Source organism: Halyomorpha halys, unplaced genomic scaffold (genome assembly GCF_000696795.3).
Source record: "Halyomorpha halys isolate HHAL.00 unplaced genomic scaffold, Hhal_1.1 Scaffold100.1, whole genome shotgun sequence".
Lineage (NCBI taxonomy): Eukaryota > Metazoa > Arthropoda > Insecta > Hemiptera > Pentatomidae > Halyomorpha > Halyomorpha halys.
The window spans coordinates 254,001-271,681 of record NW_027112088.1 but is presented as its reverse complement, the minus strand read 5'-3'; the positions used below and the strand labels follow the sequence as shown (position 1 = coordinate 271,681).

Here is a 17,681-nt window from a genome sequence, read left to right as displayed (position 1 = left end):
ATCAGAAATTATATGAAATTCTCCAGCTGTATTTATAGCTCTTTATCTTTGAAAATAGTTAATTTATCATAACAAAACTAATTTATTTTTATTACTTAAATTATGATTAAATGCTTATATTATTTGAAGTTTCGAACAGATCTTTCATAACAATTCAACACGTTCATAGAAAGATTAAATTAATTCAAGATATTCCAACCCAAATAATAATGGAAATTATGGAATTAAAATAGTATATTTCTACTATTTGAGTTTTTCTTGACCGCACCCGGACCATATTCCTTTCAACCAAATAATAATATATTTAAAAACCAATATTTTATTGTTATTTACTATTTAACATTTTATTAAGTTGTTTAGAGCATAAAGGCATGTACAATTATTCATTAATAGTAAATAATAACTAATTAAGAACACGCTTAAATAAATATGATTAGAAAAATATAAACCTTTTTTAATTTCAATCAATAAAATAAAAACATACGATAAAATGACAATTCAGAATTTTAAAAGTGTTAAAATAATAGTTCAAATAATTGCCCAAAGATAGAAGAACAAATCATGAAAAGTTGAAAATATTAGTTCCAATAAGTGCCGCGAGAAACCAGCACCATCCAAACAGCCATTTTTTGAAGTCTGAATACAGCTGGAGAATTTCATATAATTTCTGATAATAGTTCAAGTAACTGCCTAAAGATAGCAGCACAAATCAAAGAAGGTAGAAAATAGTAGTTCCGTTAACCGCCGTAAGATGCCAGCACCATCCAAATAGCCATTTCCGAAGTCGAGCAGGAAAATTATTATTTTGTATTAGGATATTAGCAACTCACAGGAGCTCAACAAGTCCCTCTGACGTTACAATTGTGTTGGAACACATATCTATCAAATATGTTCCAACACAATTCTTAACTATCTGATCCGATCAGTGAAGCTCCTGTGAGTTGCTAATATCCTAATACAAAATAATAATTTTCCACCTTAACTTCGGAAATGGCTATTTGGATGGTGCTGGCATCTTACGGCGGTTAACGGAACTACTATTTTCTACCTTCTTTGATTTATGCTGCTATCTTTAGGCAGTTACTTGAACTATTATCAGAAATTATATGAAATTCTCCAGCTGTATTTAGACTTCAAAAAATGGCTGTTTGGATGGTGCTGGTCTCTCGCGGTACTTATTGGAACTAATATTTTCAACTTTTCATGATTTGTTCTTCTATCTTTGGGCAGTTACTTGAACTATTATTTTAACACTTTTAAAATTCTGAATTGTCATTTTATCGTATGTTTTTATTTTATTGATTGAAATTAAAAAAGGTTTATATTTTTCTAATCATATTTATTTAAGCGTGTTCATAATTAGTTATTATTTACTATGAATGAATAATTGTACATTCCTTTATGCTCTAAATAACTTAATAAAATGTTAAATAGTAAATAACAATAAAATATTGGTTTTTAAATATATTATTATTTGGGTTGGAATATCTTGAATTAATTCAATCTTTCTATGGTATGTTGGATTGTGATGAAAGATCTAATAGTCTAAAACTTGGTAAACAAATATTTTTAAAAAATTTCTATTTTATTAACAGCTTTATTAGATTACAAAATTGTTTAGCTTTCTGAAGTAAATGGTTAATTTGTGAAAATTATTATATTAGAAAGTAGTTATCACACAGAGCTTATGGGAGAAATACAGGATGATAAAAAAATGGTTCGATTTAATAAATATATTGTTTATTAAACTTCAAAAAACAACACAAAATAGCATATTAAATGTTCATAATGCAAAAAACATTTATCATTATTATCAAATATTGATTTAAATAGGAGAGCTAGCATCAATTAGAAATTTAATTAAGATAATCAATTATTTATCAGCTCTATTGAAGTACAAATTAACACATAATAAAAAAGGAATAATAGATAAAATCATCGGAAAGTATTATGAAATACATAAAGAAGTTGGCTCTATCCTTACATAATAAAAGCATATATTTTCTATGCTATAAAATGAATAAAACAAAAAAAAAAAGTTCCACTTTTAAGCAGGAGGGACCCAATACTGGTTCAAAAAAGCACCACATTCGAGTTAGTAAGAACTAACTCACCAAAGCAGGGAGGGTAGAGACAAGAAGGAAAAAGTGAACATATTCTTCAGTATATGTTGCCATTTTAGGCCTCCGCGAGACTAAAACCAACACCAATAGTGAGTCCAGGGGATAATATCTTACAATTACTAGAAAGCAACTTCAATATGAGCACCTAGAAATTAATATCTCTTTCATTTGATTTTCAATTGCACCTCATATTTTAATCATTTTTGTAAAACGTAGAATACAGATTTTTCTTCTAAAAGACAATAAAGTAAATTGAGTTTTATTTTTATATATATGTATATATATTATTTTTTCTTTCATTTGGGAAAAATATATGCTCTTCTATACTAAAGACTAGACTAGTGCAGGAAAAGAAGAGGAGAAGGAAAACTTATACAATGATAAGAAAATACAATTTATAAGGCCAAAAATATTTTAGGCCTTATCACAAATGGAATAACAATCTCAGGTTTTTTAAATATCTCCAACCACATTCTCTTTGAGAAATGAAGTACACAAAATTTTAAGGCAGTTTAATAAATAGTTTTTTTTTTTTCCTACATATTTAAATATATATATATAATCTTTGTGCTTTACTCCTCTTGATCCAAAATAATGGAAAGACATTCTTGTTAACACGCCCTCATAATAAAATTGTGTCAATTTGATAAATATAAACTTTAGCATTAGGTAAATCCAATCATGCAATTATGGCAAGTTAAATGTCAAATTGAAATGCAATGCAAGCAACAATATCTCCCAAGAATGATCTTCCGATCTTTTGGATAACAGAATAACTTAAAAAAGACGTGCTCTCTTTTTGAGGTCATTACGTTTCCACTGGGGGAGTCTGTAAAATTCACTCCTCGTGCATTGGAAAAGTGTTTCGAATTCTGCTTCAGACAAATGTCGCTGAAAACAGAAATAATAATGAGCTTGATACAGAGGACTTAATATAAATAAAATAACAAAAAAAACAAAAACATTAACATGATCTAACAATTAATTAATTGTAATAAATGAGTAAGGACAAGCTCCAGAAGTACAACGGAACTCATTCTTTTTTCGCTAATGAATGAACAAGAATCTTCTAATTGAAACATATTATATTTTAAATTAGCATCTAATTAATGTTGTTTTTGGTATATATCAAAATACAAATTTTAATTTTATTTTACACTATAAAACTTTTTTTTTTCAAGATGGTCAAGGCTATTGTACATCTCCACCAATCACTAAAGTCCTAGAGAATAACTATTTTCTGGGTCAAAACATCAGAAATCAATATATAGATAATAACTATATTTATTCTTCTTTACCACAGCTCCGACAATCTCCTTCAAAGTAATCTATGGTCGATCATATATAATACCATTTTTTTTTTTTTTAGCATGAACCATTTCTATGTTCTATATTTTTTTTCTTTTTTTTTTTTATTTAGACGTAACAACATACATTACAATGTAAGGTTTATATCATAAGTGCCAAATTATAATACATAACTTTCAATATTTTAATTATTTTTGGCAATTTAAAAGAGATAAGGACTAAAATCCTAGAATGAGCCAAGGATAGAGGTATTATGCAGGACTATCCATGCAAATTTATTTGTAATCCCATTTGTATAGATCAGAGGTTTCCAACCAAGTAGAAATATGCAGGTAACTAAACCCAGTAATTTAACCATGCATAGACCATTCCAATCCCCGATTTGGAGCAATGGGGGACTGACTAACGCCAGAAATGTTTAAAAATATATTACTTAATAGAGTGCATTTCTAGGCACTTTTACATGTTGAAACCTCCCGACATATGCCCAAACATCCAGAAAGGTAAAGAATAATAACAGCTATAGCAATAAGTTATGACAAAATACATGCTTATAATAAAATAATATATTGTTATTTACCTCTAAGTTACATCTATCAACATCAGGTGGCAGTCTGTAATTTGAAGTAATTAATAGATGATATGGGTACACCTTGCCAGGATGCTGTATTGCACACATGTTAGGTAATGACCTTCTCAAATAAGAAGCACCTCCGACGCTCTGTAAATAATTAAACAATATATATTAGACTGTTTTATAATCGTTCTATAATTCAAAATAACTGATCTTCATATCAAACTAATAAATTTTAGGTTGGATAGTTACAAATATTTTGATAAGTAATAAAGATTGAAAGTTTTATGTTCTATTTTTTAAAAAACTGAGATTGTTGTTTGACCATGTGCAATACGGTCCGAGTGCGGTCAAAGGAAGAAACTCAAATAGTAATAAAACTATTTATAATCTTTAAATTTCTTTCTTGAGACTGGCAATTGTTTACTAAATAATTCAAAAACACTATCCAAAATTATAGTCTCAAAACATTTATTTCATTCACACGTCCAACGTTTCGGCCAATTCGGCCATCTTCAGGGACAATCTTAAATTACTATGAGACATATCATTTCTTGAACGTTGGCCGAAACGTTGGACGTGTGAATGAAATAAATGTTTTGAGACTATAATTTTGGATAGTGTTTTTGAATTATTTAGTAAGTAATAAAACTATTCAATGCGAGCCGACGTTTTGCTCCACGTTGTTGGGCTTCATCAGGGCTAAAAAAGATACACACTTAGACGAATAATCAAAGTTATTTTTGTTATCTATTTGCTTACTTTGTTACCACATTTAAGTTTTTGTATCTTTTTTAGCCCTGATGAAGCTCTGCAAGAAGGGGCAAAACGTTGGCTCAAATTAAATAGTTTTGTTACTAATTGCGTTTCATCTTTGACCTCACCTGGACCATCTTCCTTTTATTTAAAAATAAAAAGCAACAAAACAGATAACTCTGATTATAATTTACATTAAACTTATTGGAAGAGAAAAATAATAAATAAGTCATAACAATAACCAAAATCTATTCAAATTTTTTTTTCATAAGACCGATATTTCACTTACATCATTGTCTTATGATAACTGGATTATAAATAAATTGAGGACTGAGATTTCATGATTTTTCATAGTGGAAAAAACTTTGTTTCAATTTTAAAATTTTTATTTTTAATATAAAGAGATTCACTGTGAAAAGAAAAAAAACTTTTATTTAAAAATAAAAAATAAATTATACATAGCTATTGTTTTTTACTGGCGTTTTTCAAGCTATCTGAATCTCTTGTATTAACACTTCTAGTATGAAATAAGTCTTGATTAACGAGGCAAGCCAGACACTATTTAGTTAAAAAAAGAACTATTCCCTACCACTCTGACCAACAGCAGCACTGACCGTTTTAACTGTGTTCATCTTCTATTAATAATCGCTATATTTATTAGATGTTTTCATAGAAATTGTCAGAAATTACTATTAAAACAAAATTAATAGTACTAAGCTTTTAACAGCAAATACACAAAGACAGACTTTTTTAATAGTTACGAGAGATACACTAATTTTTATACTTTCATGCTCCTTCGCCCAAAGAGGAGTGGAGATTTATAATTAAAAACAGTTAATAATTCACTTGGCTTAGTAAATCTTCCCATGCAAGCTTTTTGCTAAAGCTTCATTCAATCATGCTTAACAAAGCGTGATTGAACACAATGGCAAAATCATAAGCATAATCAAATATAGGACAGAATTCATGGCACAATGATTTTAGATAAATAAATAAATTAAAAAACAAAACAAAAAAATTACCATTGTTGCTCTATCTACCTCTGATATGGATCCAGCAGAAACTGTAATAAAATAATAAATAATAAATTAAAATTAATAACTAAAAAATATTCAGTTATAGAATATGTTGTAATAAACTTATTAATTAATAAAATAAGATTATTTATACCATCTGATTTAGCACTACTGAAGTCAGTACTAGGAGCTTTGTCTCCGAGCCCACTGTAGGAAAAGTCACCCTGAAATATTATCTTTTAATTAATATTTCCTTAAATCCATGTTCAAATTTTTAAACAACTCATATAAATAAGAAATATATTCAAAGAATCTCAATGTATAAATTTTATTTTCACTAATCTCGAATCCCTACAAAAAATATAACAGATGAAAAATTAAAAACAAAAACTATTTTTTTTTTTTTTTTTTACTTTGTATTGATCATTGATGACTGAACCACAACAGAAATAAATAATCATTATAAAATATTTTCTGTATATATATTACCAGCAATTATTTTTTCAATTAACTAGCTTGTTTTCTTCCTACCAAATTACAACCCATGGACTGAGATACAATTTTAAAAAATAAAAGTTTACTTCCTAAAACAAATCCAAACTTTGAAACTTTCAAAATGATTATGAATCAGCCGATTATGATTAAAATAAGCAACGGAAGCATTCCAAACTGCGACATACCTTAAAATTGATTTCATATAATGCAAGAAGTCTTTTCTTGTTAAATGAAATTGAATACTACTTTGAATTTTACTTTAGCATTATATATCCTAAAAGGTATTAGTTAGAAGTTACTTTACCTACAAATAATAAACTTATACATTCAATAATGAAAGATTTATTAATTAAATATGTCCCTATACATTTTATAAATCAAAATTCTGCAGCTAAATACATAATTTGTCCATTTTTTAAAAATACAACTGAATAATAATAAGATAAGGCTTTTATTTTTTAATTTGTTTTTCCTTCCACTCTGAGCAATTAATGTCAATTATTTTTAATGTTGAGTCAAAGCTCCTTAATAACAGTTATTCATGTATCCTGTACCAACAGACTAAAAAATTATGATTACTTCTTGTATTTGAGGCTGAAAATTTCTTTATTCACAGATCCAAAACATACTCAAATCATATTTTTATAATATGTACATATTTATCCGTCAGTTACAGGAAACAGAGCAAATATTAAACCTAAAAAACCTCTGAGAAGGTTTACAAATGGTAAATGAGCTTCGTGATTTCTCCATAAAATTTAATCCGCAATTGGCAAAAAGTATATTTTACTATACTTAATAAGTATACTTTAATATCGAAAAATCTCTCAGTACATTGTTTTTATAATATAATTTTTTTTTTTTATTTTGTAAGCTTGGAACATATTCTCTATAATTGGAAAAAAATATTATTCAATATTCATGGAAAGTAACTTTCACAAATAAGGAGCTTTGACAATATATAACATATGTATGTTAACGATAAAAAAATTAATTTTTTTAAAGGAACCTTCCAATTAACATCTTACTATATATACTAAAATGAAAATAAATAAGTTATTTCATAAATAATTAGAACAAAATGTAATGCACAAAAGGACATAAATAAAAATGTGCACAAAAGCTGAGTTAATATAAGTATTTTAAAATAAAAGGAAAGAAAGGAGGAAATAAAAGAGGCAAAATTATTTTTAAAAAGGACAACAAGTAAAAATAATAACATAACAACATGAGAACTGAAATAACATAGAAAGCACTTCGTAGAAACTAACAGAATCAAGAAGTTTCATGAAAAAACTACAGAACTTATGATGGAGGGACTTCAGATAACTAGTCACAGAATGATAACCAATAAGATAGATACAAATTGTGAAAAAGACAAAGTAAATTTAAAATGCTTTAGGTAAACCACCAACAAGAAATACTAATTACCAACAGGAATTCAGGTTTTCGAACCTCATACCATTTTTTTTTCTCTATAATGATTTGGAATTTCAATTAAATTCTCCAATGATTGATGCAATACTAAATTAATTAAAACTAAAAGAAAAATATATAAAAATGGTTAAGAGAAACTTTATGGACAACTACAATATTAATCTAATACTTGTAATTTTATACCTTAAGTATTTACCATTCATTATCAAAAACCACATCCTGAATCAGGATTAATTTCCTGATTATTAGCCTGTCTTAGAAAATGTAGTTAATATATTATTCACTGCCTCCTTAGTATTAGTAAAATCAGGATTAAGAAACATGTTGGAGTTCTTGGGAAAGTTACCAAGCTTCTGGGTTTACCGAGCTTAGTGAGAACAACAGAAAAAGTTCTGCCATTCAATTTTTAAAAATAAATTAAAGTTTTCAAGCAATTGATTACCATTGGTTTCAGTTAACGACTACTAATCTGATAAAAACAACTAACAACCTGATAAACTAGCAAATTTGGGTTAAATCACAGCCTTAAACACTGGAGATTAAAGATCCATTTCATTCAAAACAGTCAAGTTTGTAAAAGGATTTACTTGTCCATGGCAAAAAAATATTTAACTTCAAACTCAATAAATCAATATTTATATGAATCAAGATTTATTTCAAATTCATCCACAGCATGACAGGAATCATAGCACCAGTTGGTGAATCAAAATTTGGGGTTATTTTAAAGTATATTTCAAAAGATAAAATGTAACTAAAAGCAAAGTTACTCTTCAGAAATAGAGACATAATTGCGTATTTACAGTCTAATAAATATTCCTATAGCTATGAAATATACCAATGAAAAGAAAAATCAATATGACCCCTCTTTTGAAACAAGTTGAATCGAGATTGATTTCAAATGCAAATAAAGCATAAGCTGAGTCTTGGAACATTCAAAATTTAGGGCTTTATTTAAATTCTATTTTCAATTAGAAAATTAGATGAAAAGCCATGTTATTCCTCGGATACACACAATCGCGTCTTTGTATTTATATTCTAATAAACACTAATTTAGCATTCAAATAAGCCAATTGAGACCACACTCTCCTCCCCCCCCACCACTCCCTCGTGAACTGTTCTAATAACCATGTAAGGCTGATGAGGTCGATCTGATAATAAAGAAAAACAAGAAATATACCAATGAAACAAACTATTTTAAAACATGAAAAGAATCACATAAAATGGAAGTAGCTGCAGAGAGATTGCAAAAACAACAAAAAGCACTGGCAAAATAAAATTTGCTTCTAAGCACGTCTAGGGACAGCTCACAAATGATACGACCATGTAATATATAGAAAAAAGAGAATTAAATAAAAAAAAGACAAAAAAAAAATAAAAGAAATGAAAGGACACACTTTATATTGTCTAGGGACTTACAGTGGTCGTACTGAAGGTATGAGACCTCGGAGCAAGGCCGTAGCCAGGTTTAGGTACCTGCCTCAATGAACTGACAACTGTAACAGAACGTGAACAATATCTATTGGGGGTGGGGTCTGCTTAGATAGGGCTTAACTTAACTACTTACCATATATCTCGGGGACACCATCGGCGGGAGGGTGGATGCCTTTCCGATCATCTGGTGGTGGCCACTACCTCCGTGGGCTACAACACACATGCAACAAACTCTAAAAGCTAGTCTAAGCTACAAGTGAGTCAATCAAACAAAATTAAATTATGATGCAGCAGAACAAAACATTAGTTCTTGGCATAAAATATAAAGCTATAAAATACAATATATAAAAATAAGAGGGAGAAATGATCCCAGATAGAAAGAATTTAGATGATTCAGGGCTGATAGAACTGAATGAAGTGTAGGTTAACTAATATTATCAATTATATAAAGGGAAAAAAAGAAGAAGAAAAAAATGTGGATTAATAACTAACACATTTGATATAATATGACCGTTTTTGTCATAATAAAGCTAAAAGTGAAAAGAAGGTAACATAAATGATAAAGAACACATAGATGATAGATAAAGTAATATTTACTGTCATTTATCTAAACATATAATCATTCACAGGAAATCATGTATAATTTTGTTCCTGTTAATTCTGTGAAGTTTATTCTTTACAAATACAATCAAGGTTAAGTGCAATAGATGAAGTTGAACTCTTATAAACAAAGCTTTATCAAATCCTAAATCTCCAGATATTTAATTTTATCATGAAAGTTTTAATTTTTATTAGAAATAAAGATCCTCTTTGTCTAATAAAATATCTATATAATGAATAAAATGTTCCAATTTTTAAAGTATTAATTAATTATGAAAATAAGAAACAAAATAAGTTACACAAAAAATTACAAGCAAACGTCCTAAAAACGAGATAAAATTGCCATGTTTTTATTCTTATGTGCATATCCACAATAATAATCAAATGGCATTCTTAAATATGAGTATAAATATAATTTGTAATAATTATTTAATCTCCTCAATTTTAAATTAAAACTGCATTTAATAGTTTAACTTTTTTCTTTAAACTCCAACAAATGTACAACAAACATTTGAATGCTAAGGATAAAAATATAACTTTTCTACCCATTAAATCTTTTTCCGATAATCTATATAGTCATTGATAAGACATCATATTAAGAGTCTGGTTGAGTTATCAGAGAGGATTCCCCAATATTCAATTTAGGAAAACTAAACAGTCAATTATCAAGATTCTACTATACATTTTCTAAATAGAACTTTTTCATTCAATCCTAATACTCATTTACAGACTATTAATAGAACATTAAAAGCAAAAAATTTTATTTAAAAAACAAATATTTAAAACTAAAAAAAATACAATAGAAAATTCAAGTAAGATGGAATAACTTAAAACGGTACATTACATATAATGACTCTCATAAGAGTGAATCAAGATAGGGTAGAAAAAAAAATGAAAGGGAACTTGAAACTATTCAAGTTTTAATAATCAATTAATGGATTTAATAAATAATTAATGGAATTTCCAACACTTTGTAATCAAAGTGTACAAAAACATAAATTGAACAGAAAAAGTTTCTTTTCTACAGAGCAAAGCCACTCAATAATAAAAAATATTAAAGGATAATGCTTTGAGATAAAGAAAATACAAAAAATTTTAAAGCGAAAAAAAAAAACAATGCAAAAGTAATAAAAAAAAAAAAAGTTTTAAACAATTACAACAACCATTAAATATAGTTAATAAAAATAGGAAAGTAAGCATATTGCGACTTTAATATGATCTTAGTCAATAAAAACAAACATTATATCACCGCTGTTTTGTTTTTTTTATTAATGAATAAATTAATTTTATTCATTATAAATGGATAAAAAACAATAAATGGATTCATTATTCTTGATTTAGTAAATTACAGCAGAACCCTACTAATCTGGATTCACCATATCTGAAACTTAGTTCATCTGGAAAATTTTTTTTTTGGTACTTAGGAAATGGAACTAAGAAAAGTGCTGGGTTTGAAGAAAATAATAGCTATATAAAACAGTGGGTGTTGGAGAAGGCAAATCCAAAGTAGTAAGAAATCAAAATGACTGAATAGGTTTTGATCACGAAAGGTGGCACAAACACCAAGATAACAATTGGTGAAAACTGTCTAAATGGCAATGGGGTAAAAATCTTGAGCACCAACAATCTAAGAAAGAGAAACAATTAGGAAGGAATGAAAAATCTGTTATAGACTATGTTTTTGTCTGAAGAGAAGTTTGGGTACTACAGGTGGCCAAAATTAAAAGAGGATTCGATATAGAAAGTGAACTTTGTAAAATTCTGCAATGAAACTTGGCAAGGCAGCACGACTAAATGAAATCACTCATGAGCACAATATTGTCAAGTAGATGGACAGCGAAGACTAAGAGATGTTACTTCATCTTCTGAATCTCATTTAGAAAGAGAAAAAGATAGTAAATTAGCAGTTATCATGTTTGTTCATAAGAAAGGAGACAATTGGGAAAGTAGCATTGAGGAATATCTCTTCAGAATAAAGAGTCTACCTTAGAATACTTGAGGCAAGAATGAAAAGAGTAGTTGATAGCTAGGGCTCTTGGGGAAGAACTTCAGAGAAAGAAAAACACTCAGCACCTCATCTTAAACCACATGATAAATAACATAGAAGATTGTCAAGAAAGGTAAAGAGTACTCTATTCTCATATGTTCATCTCTAAACACCTTTTTATTACGAGAGAAAGGAACAAATAGAACCAGGACTGTATGAGATAGGTATTGAATGTGGGGTTTCCTTGGCCACTCCATGACCTCGGTAGTGTTATTGAAAGAGGTTAGGACCAGGAACCAAATTCCTAACAAGAATTTGAAACAACATTAGGTTACTCTTCATAATTGACTTGGACCTGCCATTAAATAAAGCTAAACTACTATAATTTCATATAGGAAATAGAAAAGCTATGACTTGCTAGCTACAAATGGCCAAGACCTTTTATAAAAAAATAGATCTACTGAGAACCAACCAAAATAAATATAAAATTTAATTCAGGAAAGACAGACCAAATGTGTGGAGATAGGAAAGTAATCCTAGAGAATGGAAGGGATCATGAGAGTGAATGAGGAGAAATCAAAGTACAAAGAAAATTTCAAATACCAGAAATATCAATGAAAACATCTACATAGGATTTGATTCAGAAAAATTTTATGAACTGGGAGACAATTTTTATTTCGGTTTCCATGATAAAAGAGAGATAACAAACAGAACTAAATATGGCATTCTTCCACTCTTCTAAATTATGTTCCCTCACCTCGAGCTGGATCCAATCCATGGAAAAATACTATCATTGTAAAGTAGAAGAGACCGGAAGAGAGTGGAACACCACCACATAGGCTAACCTTTAAATTAAATAATCAGAAGCCTACAGGAGCACAAAAGCTACAGTTGTTTGTACACCGCCTTAGCTCAACATTGGACCTCTTCCACTATGTCCAGGAGTACACTTGATAAAGGAGGAACAATATTTAATTTTATAACTCAACTAACGCTACAGATAGCAAAGCTGTAACTGTCTAATAGTTACTTATGAAAAGTTTTGAGATGTGTGAATGAATCTGGACTAATGGTAGATGCCAAAAGAAGCGCTTTGCTAAAAGAGTTAACTTATTAAAATAAGGAATTGTGAATTAAATTAATATCTTTGAGCCTAGAAGGTCAAGGGATTTGAAGAGAGGATTACCAGTCAAAGCATCGTAAATTAAAAAATTAAATTCTCAATCAACTTAATACAAATGTGAATAACACTTTGGACATTAATATCTGATAGTGAAAATAAAGTAAGAGAATTATTAAAACAAAAAGTTTTAATAATATAAAGGTTAGATAAAAAAAAGAAAATAAGACCAGAGTTGCAAAGAGGATGAAAACAAGCAAATAATCCTCTAGTAACATAATAATTAAATTATTTGAAAGATCAATAAAGGTGAATAAAAAACAAATTATTTATTTAAAACTTAAATTAGCCTCTTTGTGGTATCTAACATCGCTATAGTTAGATGTTAGACATTTTAAGCTGACACTGTTATGTATTTTAAGACTAAAATGGTAATTAATAACTAGTAATTGATATATCATTTGTCATTTAGGTTAATTTAAGTTTTAATACAGCCCTTACACAGTGAATATTTACTAATAAAAATACCAAAGAACAATATTACGCTGAATGTATCCAACTTCATTCCATCAATATCTACCTTACACACTCAATAATGCTCTATCATTATTTATATCAACTCAATAATACTGTCAGTAATATTGACTGGGTAAGAGCCGCTTAATATTAACTGTAAAACATAAACACATCAATATTTGGTAAAATAAATAAATAAAAATATGTGCAAGCCTCAATCCATAAAAGAAAAGGTAGTAGAAAAAATAATAAAAAGAACAAACAGAAAAAAATATATTGAAAGATGCCATCCAACATGCAAGATAGCAACATGCTCCATCATATAAAAAGGTATTCACTTACAAAAATTACTGTTGTGCATAAACCAATTCGTTTGATTCCATCCTCATAATATACATAATAAGAAAACATACTGGATGATTAAGAATTAATCATCAGCAAGCAAGTTTAAATTAGCTCAAACATTACTAGCCTTTAATATTATTATATATCCACTGTTAATACATAATAAAAGCAGAAGTGGGCATTACTCAAATACTTTTTAACTTTTGAGTACTGAGTAGTTTCAATACTCAACTCAAACCCATATGCAATCGACAAAAGAAAGAAATTAAGCAATAAGTACCAAAATATTTATAATTACAACATACAAAATTTCTTAATTTTGAAATATGTTCATAATTATTGCTATCCACAAGGGAATGGTTTGAGTAAAATACTCAGTACTCAAGTACAATATAACTAGCCCAAACCTGAGTAAAAGCACCTCTATATGTTATAAGAATATGAGTGTGTGTGTATATAAACATATAAAACGCACATAAAATAATTATTAATGACATTATTCAACAAATTTATACAAAAAATATATTATTATTACAGTTAAAGAAAACATTAATTTGAAAAATAAATTATTAAGAGTAATAAAAGTCTATTACAGTGGTCTTTTGAAGTTATGGCTACAAAGATTTAATAAGCTAAGAATGAATGGTTTATGCATTGTTTTAAAAAATATATATATAATTCTTGATTAGCTTTATTGACATAATAAACAATTTCACATCGTTTACCTGAAGCAATATTTAAGAATTTGTTATTTATAAAATAAACTCAGCCACAAAACAAAAGAAAAATAACCAGAATATGATTAAATTAATAATATGTTTGAAGTAATACCAATGTAACCAACCAAAAAGAACAGGCTTATATATACTCTGTTACCATAGTAGCTTAGCCATAATCGAGTAAAAACAAGTTGATTTATATAATTTTAAGTGATTTGTGTTTTAAAAAAATGAATTCTGCGCGTAATATTGATTAATATATTGTAGATGACAAGCCACAAGAAAATATAACATGAGTATAAAAGAACAGCTGAGAAAAAGAAAAAATTTAAATACTTCTGAAACTCTAGATGCACTTACTTAATTGATTTCTCGCTCTAACTATGAGTTAAACTAGTTCTTCTTGAATTATGGTTAGGAGTATTTCCTGGAATCTTTTTTACAATCATCCTCATAATCAATCAATCTTTTCTAGATTTTAAATTTCGCAAATTCATATCAAAGATTTACTTATGCTATGCCTGGAACCCTTTATCAGACCAACATTACCTCTCATATTGCTGCTATATATTTTCATAACCCAACTTTCATAACCCAAACCAGCATTAAAACGTTTTGTAGATAATGTTTTATGTAAATATTTAATCATATTTTTTTTATTTATTTATTTTTTTTTTTTTGTGGCTGAGCATAAAAGTATGGATGGATAACCATAAAAGGTCAAAGTTCACCAACAAAATATATTCATCTTCAAGTATTTGTAATAAAAGAGAATGACTGAATTAATGCAGATAAATGATGTATTACAAGAAAAACTATGTAAAATAAAAAATTAATAAATAATTTCAAGATGTTTTGTCACTTAAAAAAATATTCTGATAAATTAAATCTATATATGATAATTTTTCGTATTTCATAATCGAAATATAATTAATTCAATATCTGGTTTTAGAAAACTTCAATAAACCTGGTTTTATTGTAACATGCTAAGTGCTCAAGGGGAAAAGAATAAATCCTATAAATGTTATTAGGTATGTTATAACTATAACATGGAAAATGTTAAATAATCATTAGCTATGTAACATCCATTTACTTCCTTATAATATTATCTATTCTCATGAATCAAAAAGTACTTCAAGTTGAGACATTACAAAGGGAAAAGTATTTTTACTATCTAATTTTAAACTTTTGATGGAGGGAAGGGAGTAAATGAGCTAAAATTAATGTGTTTTTTTTTAATTGGTGAACCAAAGGCTCTATTTATACATGCAATGAAATATTTATTTTTAAACAGAATATATATTATCTTAACATGTCCTGATTTTTTTTTTTGTAGGGAGGGGAGGAAGGCCATTTGATATGAATTTCCAGAAAAACGTATCTATCTAAAATTTCCATTTCTTGAAGATAAAAATGTGCAAAAAAGAGGATGACCATAAAGTAAGCCCACCACAATGACTATAAAGTGAGCTCATCCAATGAAAGATATTATTACCATAGGTTACACCAACTTATTTGTGTTTCATTTTGACTGCACCCCCAACCATCTTCTCCTCGTACGTCATCCACGGTCAACTATCTCTCATAATTTTTAATAATGAATCAAAAGGTATTAAGATTTTTTTCTAAATTTATTATTTTGATGAGGGTATATTTCTTAAACTATAATAACAAAAAAAAATTAATATGAAGATTCTTGTAAGAAATTTAATACGTTTTAATTTATATTTTAAAATATTTTAAGCTAGCACCAGCTGCTATCGAAATTTATAAAAAAAGTCTTTAAGCATGTTCACCTCCTAATTAATCCAAACAAAGCCCCGTAATCAATTCTGGCTGAACAGTCAGTTCCACCAAAAAGTATTCATTGACTTTACTGTGGACAAACTTAGGAATAATAAAAATCTTAAGGTCAGATGGTAGATGATAAGTTTGATGAGACAATAATAATAATGTTTGAAGAGTTGAGAAATTTCATTTTCAATAATATTTCTGACAAATATTTGGTCGATAGAAGACTAATAAAAATGCTATATAGCTAGAGGAATTAGGCATTATAGTCAAAGCGCAAGGTGAAAAATGAATCTGATAAATCAATTATTGTATACTGAGGGGTAAACCAAATGAATACTGCTGCTAAATTATTTTATATTCCTTAATGATCCAGAAAAAGTGTGCATAATAAAAAAACTAGCAATATATATCAATAACTTTCTGCATGACACCGGGCAAAATGTGGAATTAGGGTTCAGTTAAAAAAGTTGTTTTAAAGAAATAGAAAGCTAATCTATTTTTTTTCAATTAATAAAAGGAACTACAATAAGCAAATGGATGTTACTTGTATGTTAAAAAATCTAAGAATGTTAAAAGAAGATATATCTCCCAAAATTTAATCATAATAACCAGTCTAAGTTAATATAACTAGAAGATAGAAAATGGCGAAAATCCAATCTAAGTATGATGTTAAGTAGTTGATGCAATATTATTATAAGCCATCCGTAGAATATTTACCATTATAAGTAGGAATGGTAGGGATGGAGCGTCCCACTGAAGATCGGTAACTGGAGCATCTGTCGAGGGTATCCTCATCATCCCACGGCCGAGGAGCGTCCAAGTTCCTTGAAGGAGCTGCAAACATCTTCATCACTCACAATCCACACTACACCATTCAAATTCTTTTCATTTTTTTTTTTCTCATGCTGTTTTCAAAAATTGGTCACAAATCTTTCATTTGCTACAAATGAGTGCAGAAAGCAACGATAACACATTAAAATCCACAAAAACAAAAATGTGTAATTATTCTATTTATTTTAATAAATCTATTACACCACTTAAAACTTCGGAACAATTCAAGTAAAGAGGTTGATTATGTTTATCAATACATTTGGATTGGAAAATAAACACAAAAATCTGAGAAATGAGCAACAAATACTTATAAGCTCATTATTAAGATCAATGATAAATAACTATCATCAAATTTCGTCAACAGAAAAAGTAGTCCAAGACCACCAAGAGGAGAAAAAAAGAAGTTGTTTCACTCCAATTTTTATTACTTTAATGAAAACTATGTACAATTAACAGTTAAAATTGATTACTCTGCCAACCATGGTATGCAGAAATAAAAAATGGGCGGCTTTCCATAAAATTCATTTTTGAGTTCTTTCAAATAAAGAAAACAATGTGCATTATTTTCTGTTAAAAAATGCTTCAATTTTAACCTAGACTATACAATGGATATAGTAAATGTCATTAAA

General features: G+C 28.1%; 1 protein-coding gene across 8 annotated transcripts in view; it reads right to left on the bottom strand.

The window, feature by feature from the left end:
- Positions 1 to 1,722: 1,722 nt before the first annotated feature.
- Positions 1,723 to 17,681, bottom strand: part of Unc-115a (Uncoordinated 115a) — a 34,164-nt gene continuing 18,205 nt past the window's right edge. For 4 of the 8 annotated variants that reach the window (XM_024364358.2, XM_024364359.2, XM_014415398.2 and 1 more), the window contains 6 exons: positions 16,939 to 17,055; positions 9,274 to 9,350; positions 5,932 to 6,001; positions 5,784 to 5,824; positions 4,012 to 4,152; positions 1,723 to 3,014 (listed from right to left, as the gene is read on the bottom strand). In XM_024364358.2, the coding sequence (XP_024220126.1) occupies positions 2,901 to 3,014; positions 4,012 to 4,152; positions 5,784 to 5,824; positions 5,932 to 6,001; positions 9,274 to 9,350; positions 16,939 to 17,055 (560 nt within the window). In that variant the 3' untranslated portion in view covers positions 1,723 to 2,900. Of the gene's footprint in view, positions 3,015 to 4,011; positions 4,153 to 5,783; positions 5,825 to 5,931; positions 6,002 to 9,125; positions 9,203 to 9,273; positions 9,351 to 16,938; positions 17,056 to 17,681 lie in introns of those variants that run through there. The other 4 variants (XM_014415400.2, XM_067050056.1, XM_014415403.2 and 1 more) reach the window with 4 other exon arrangements.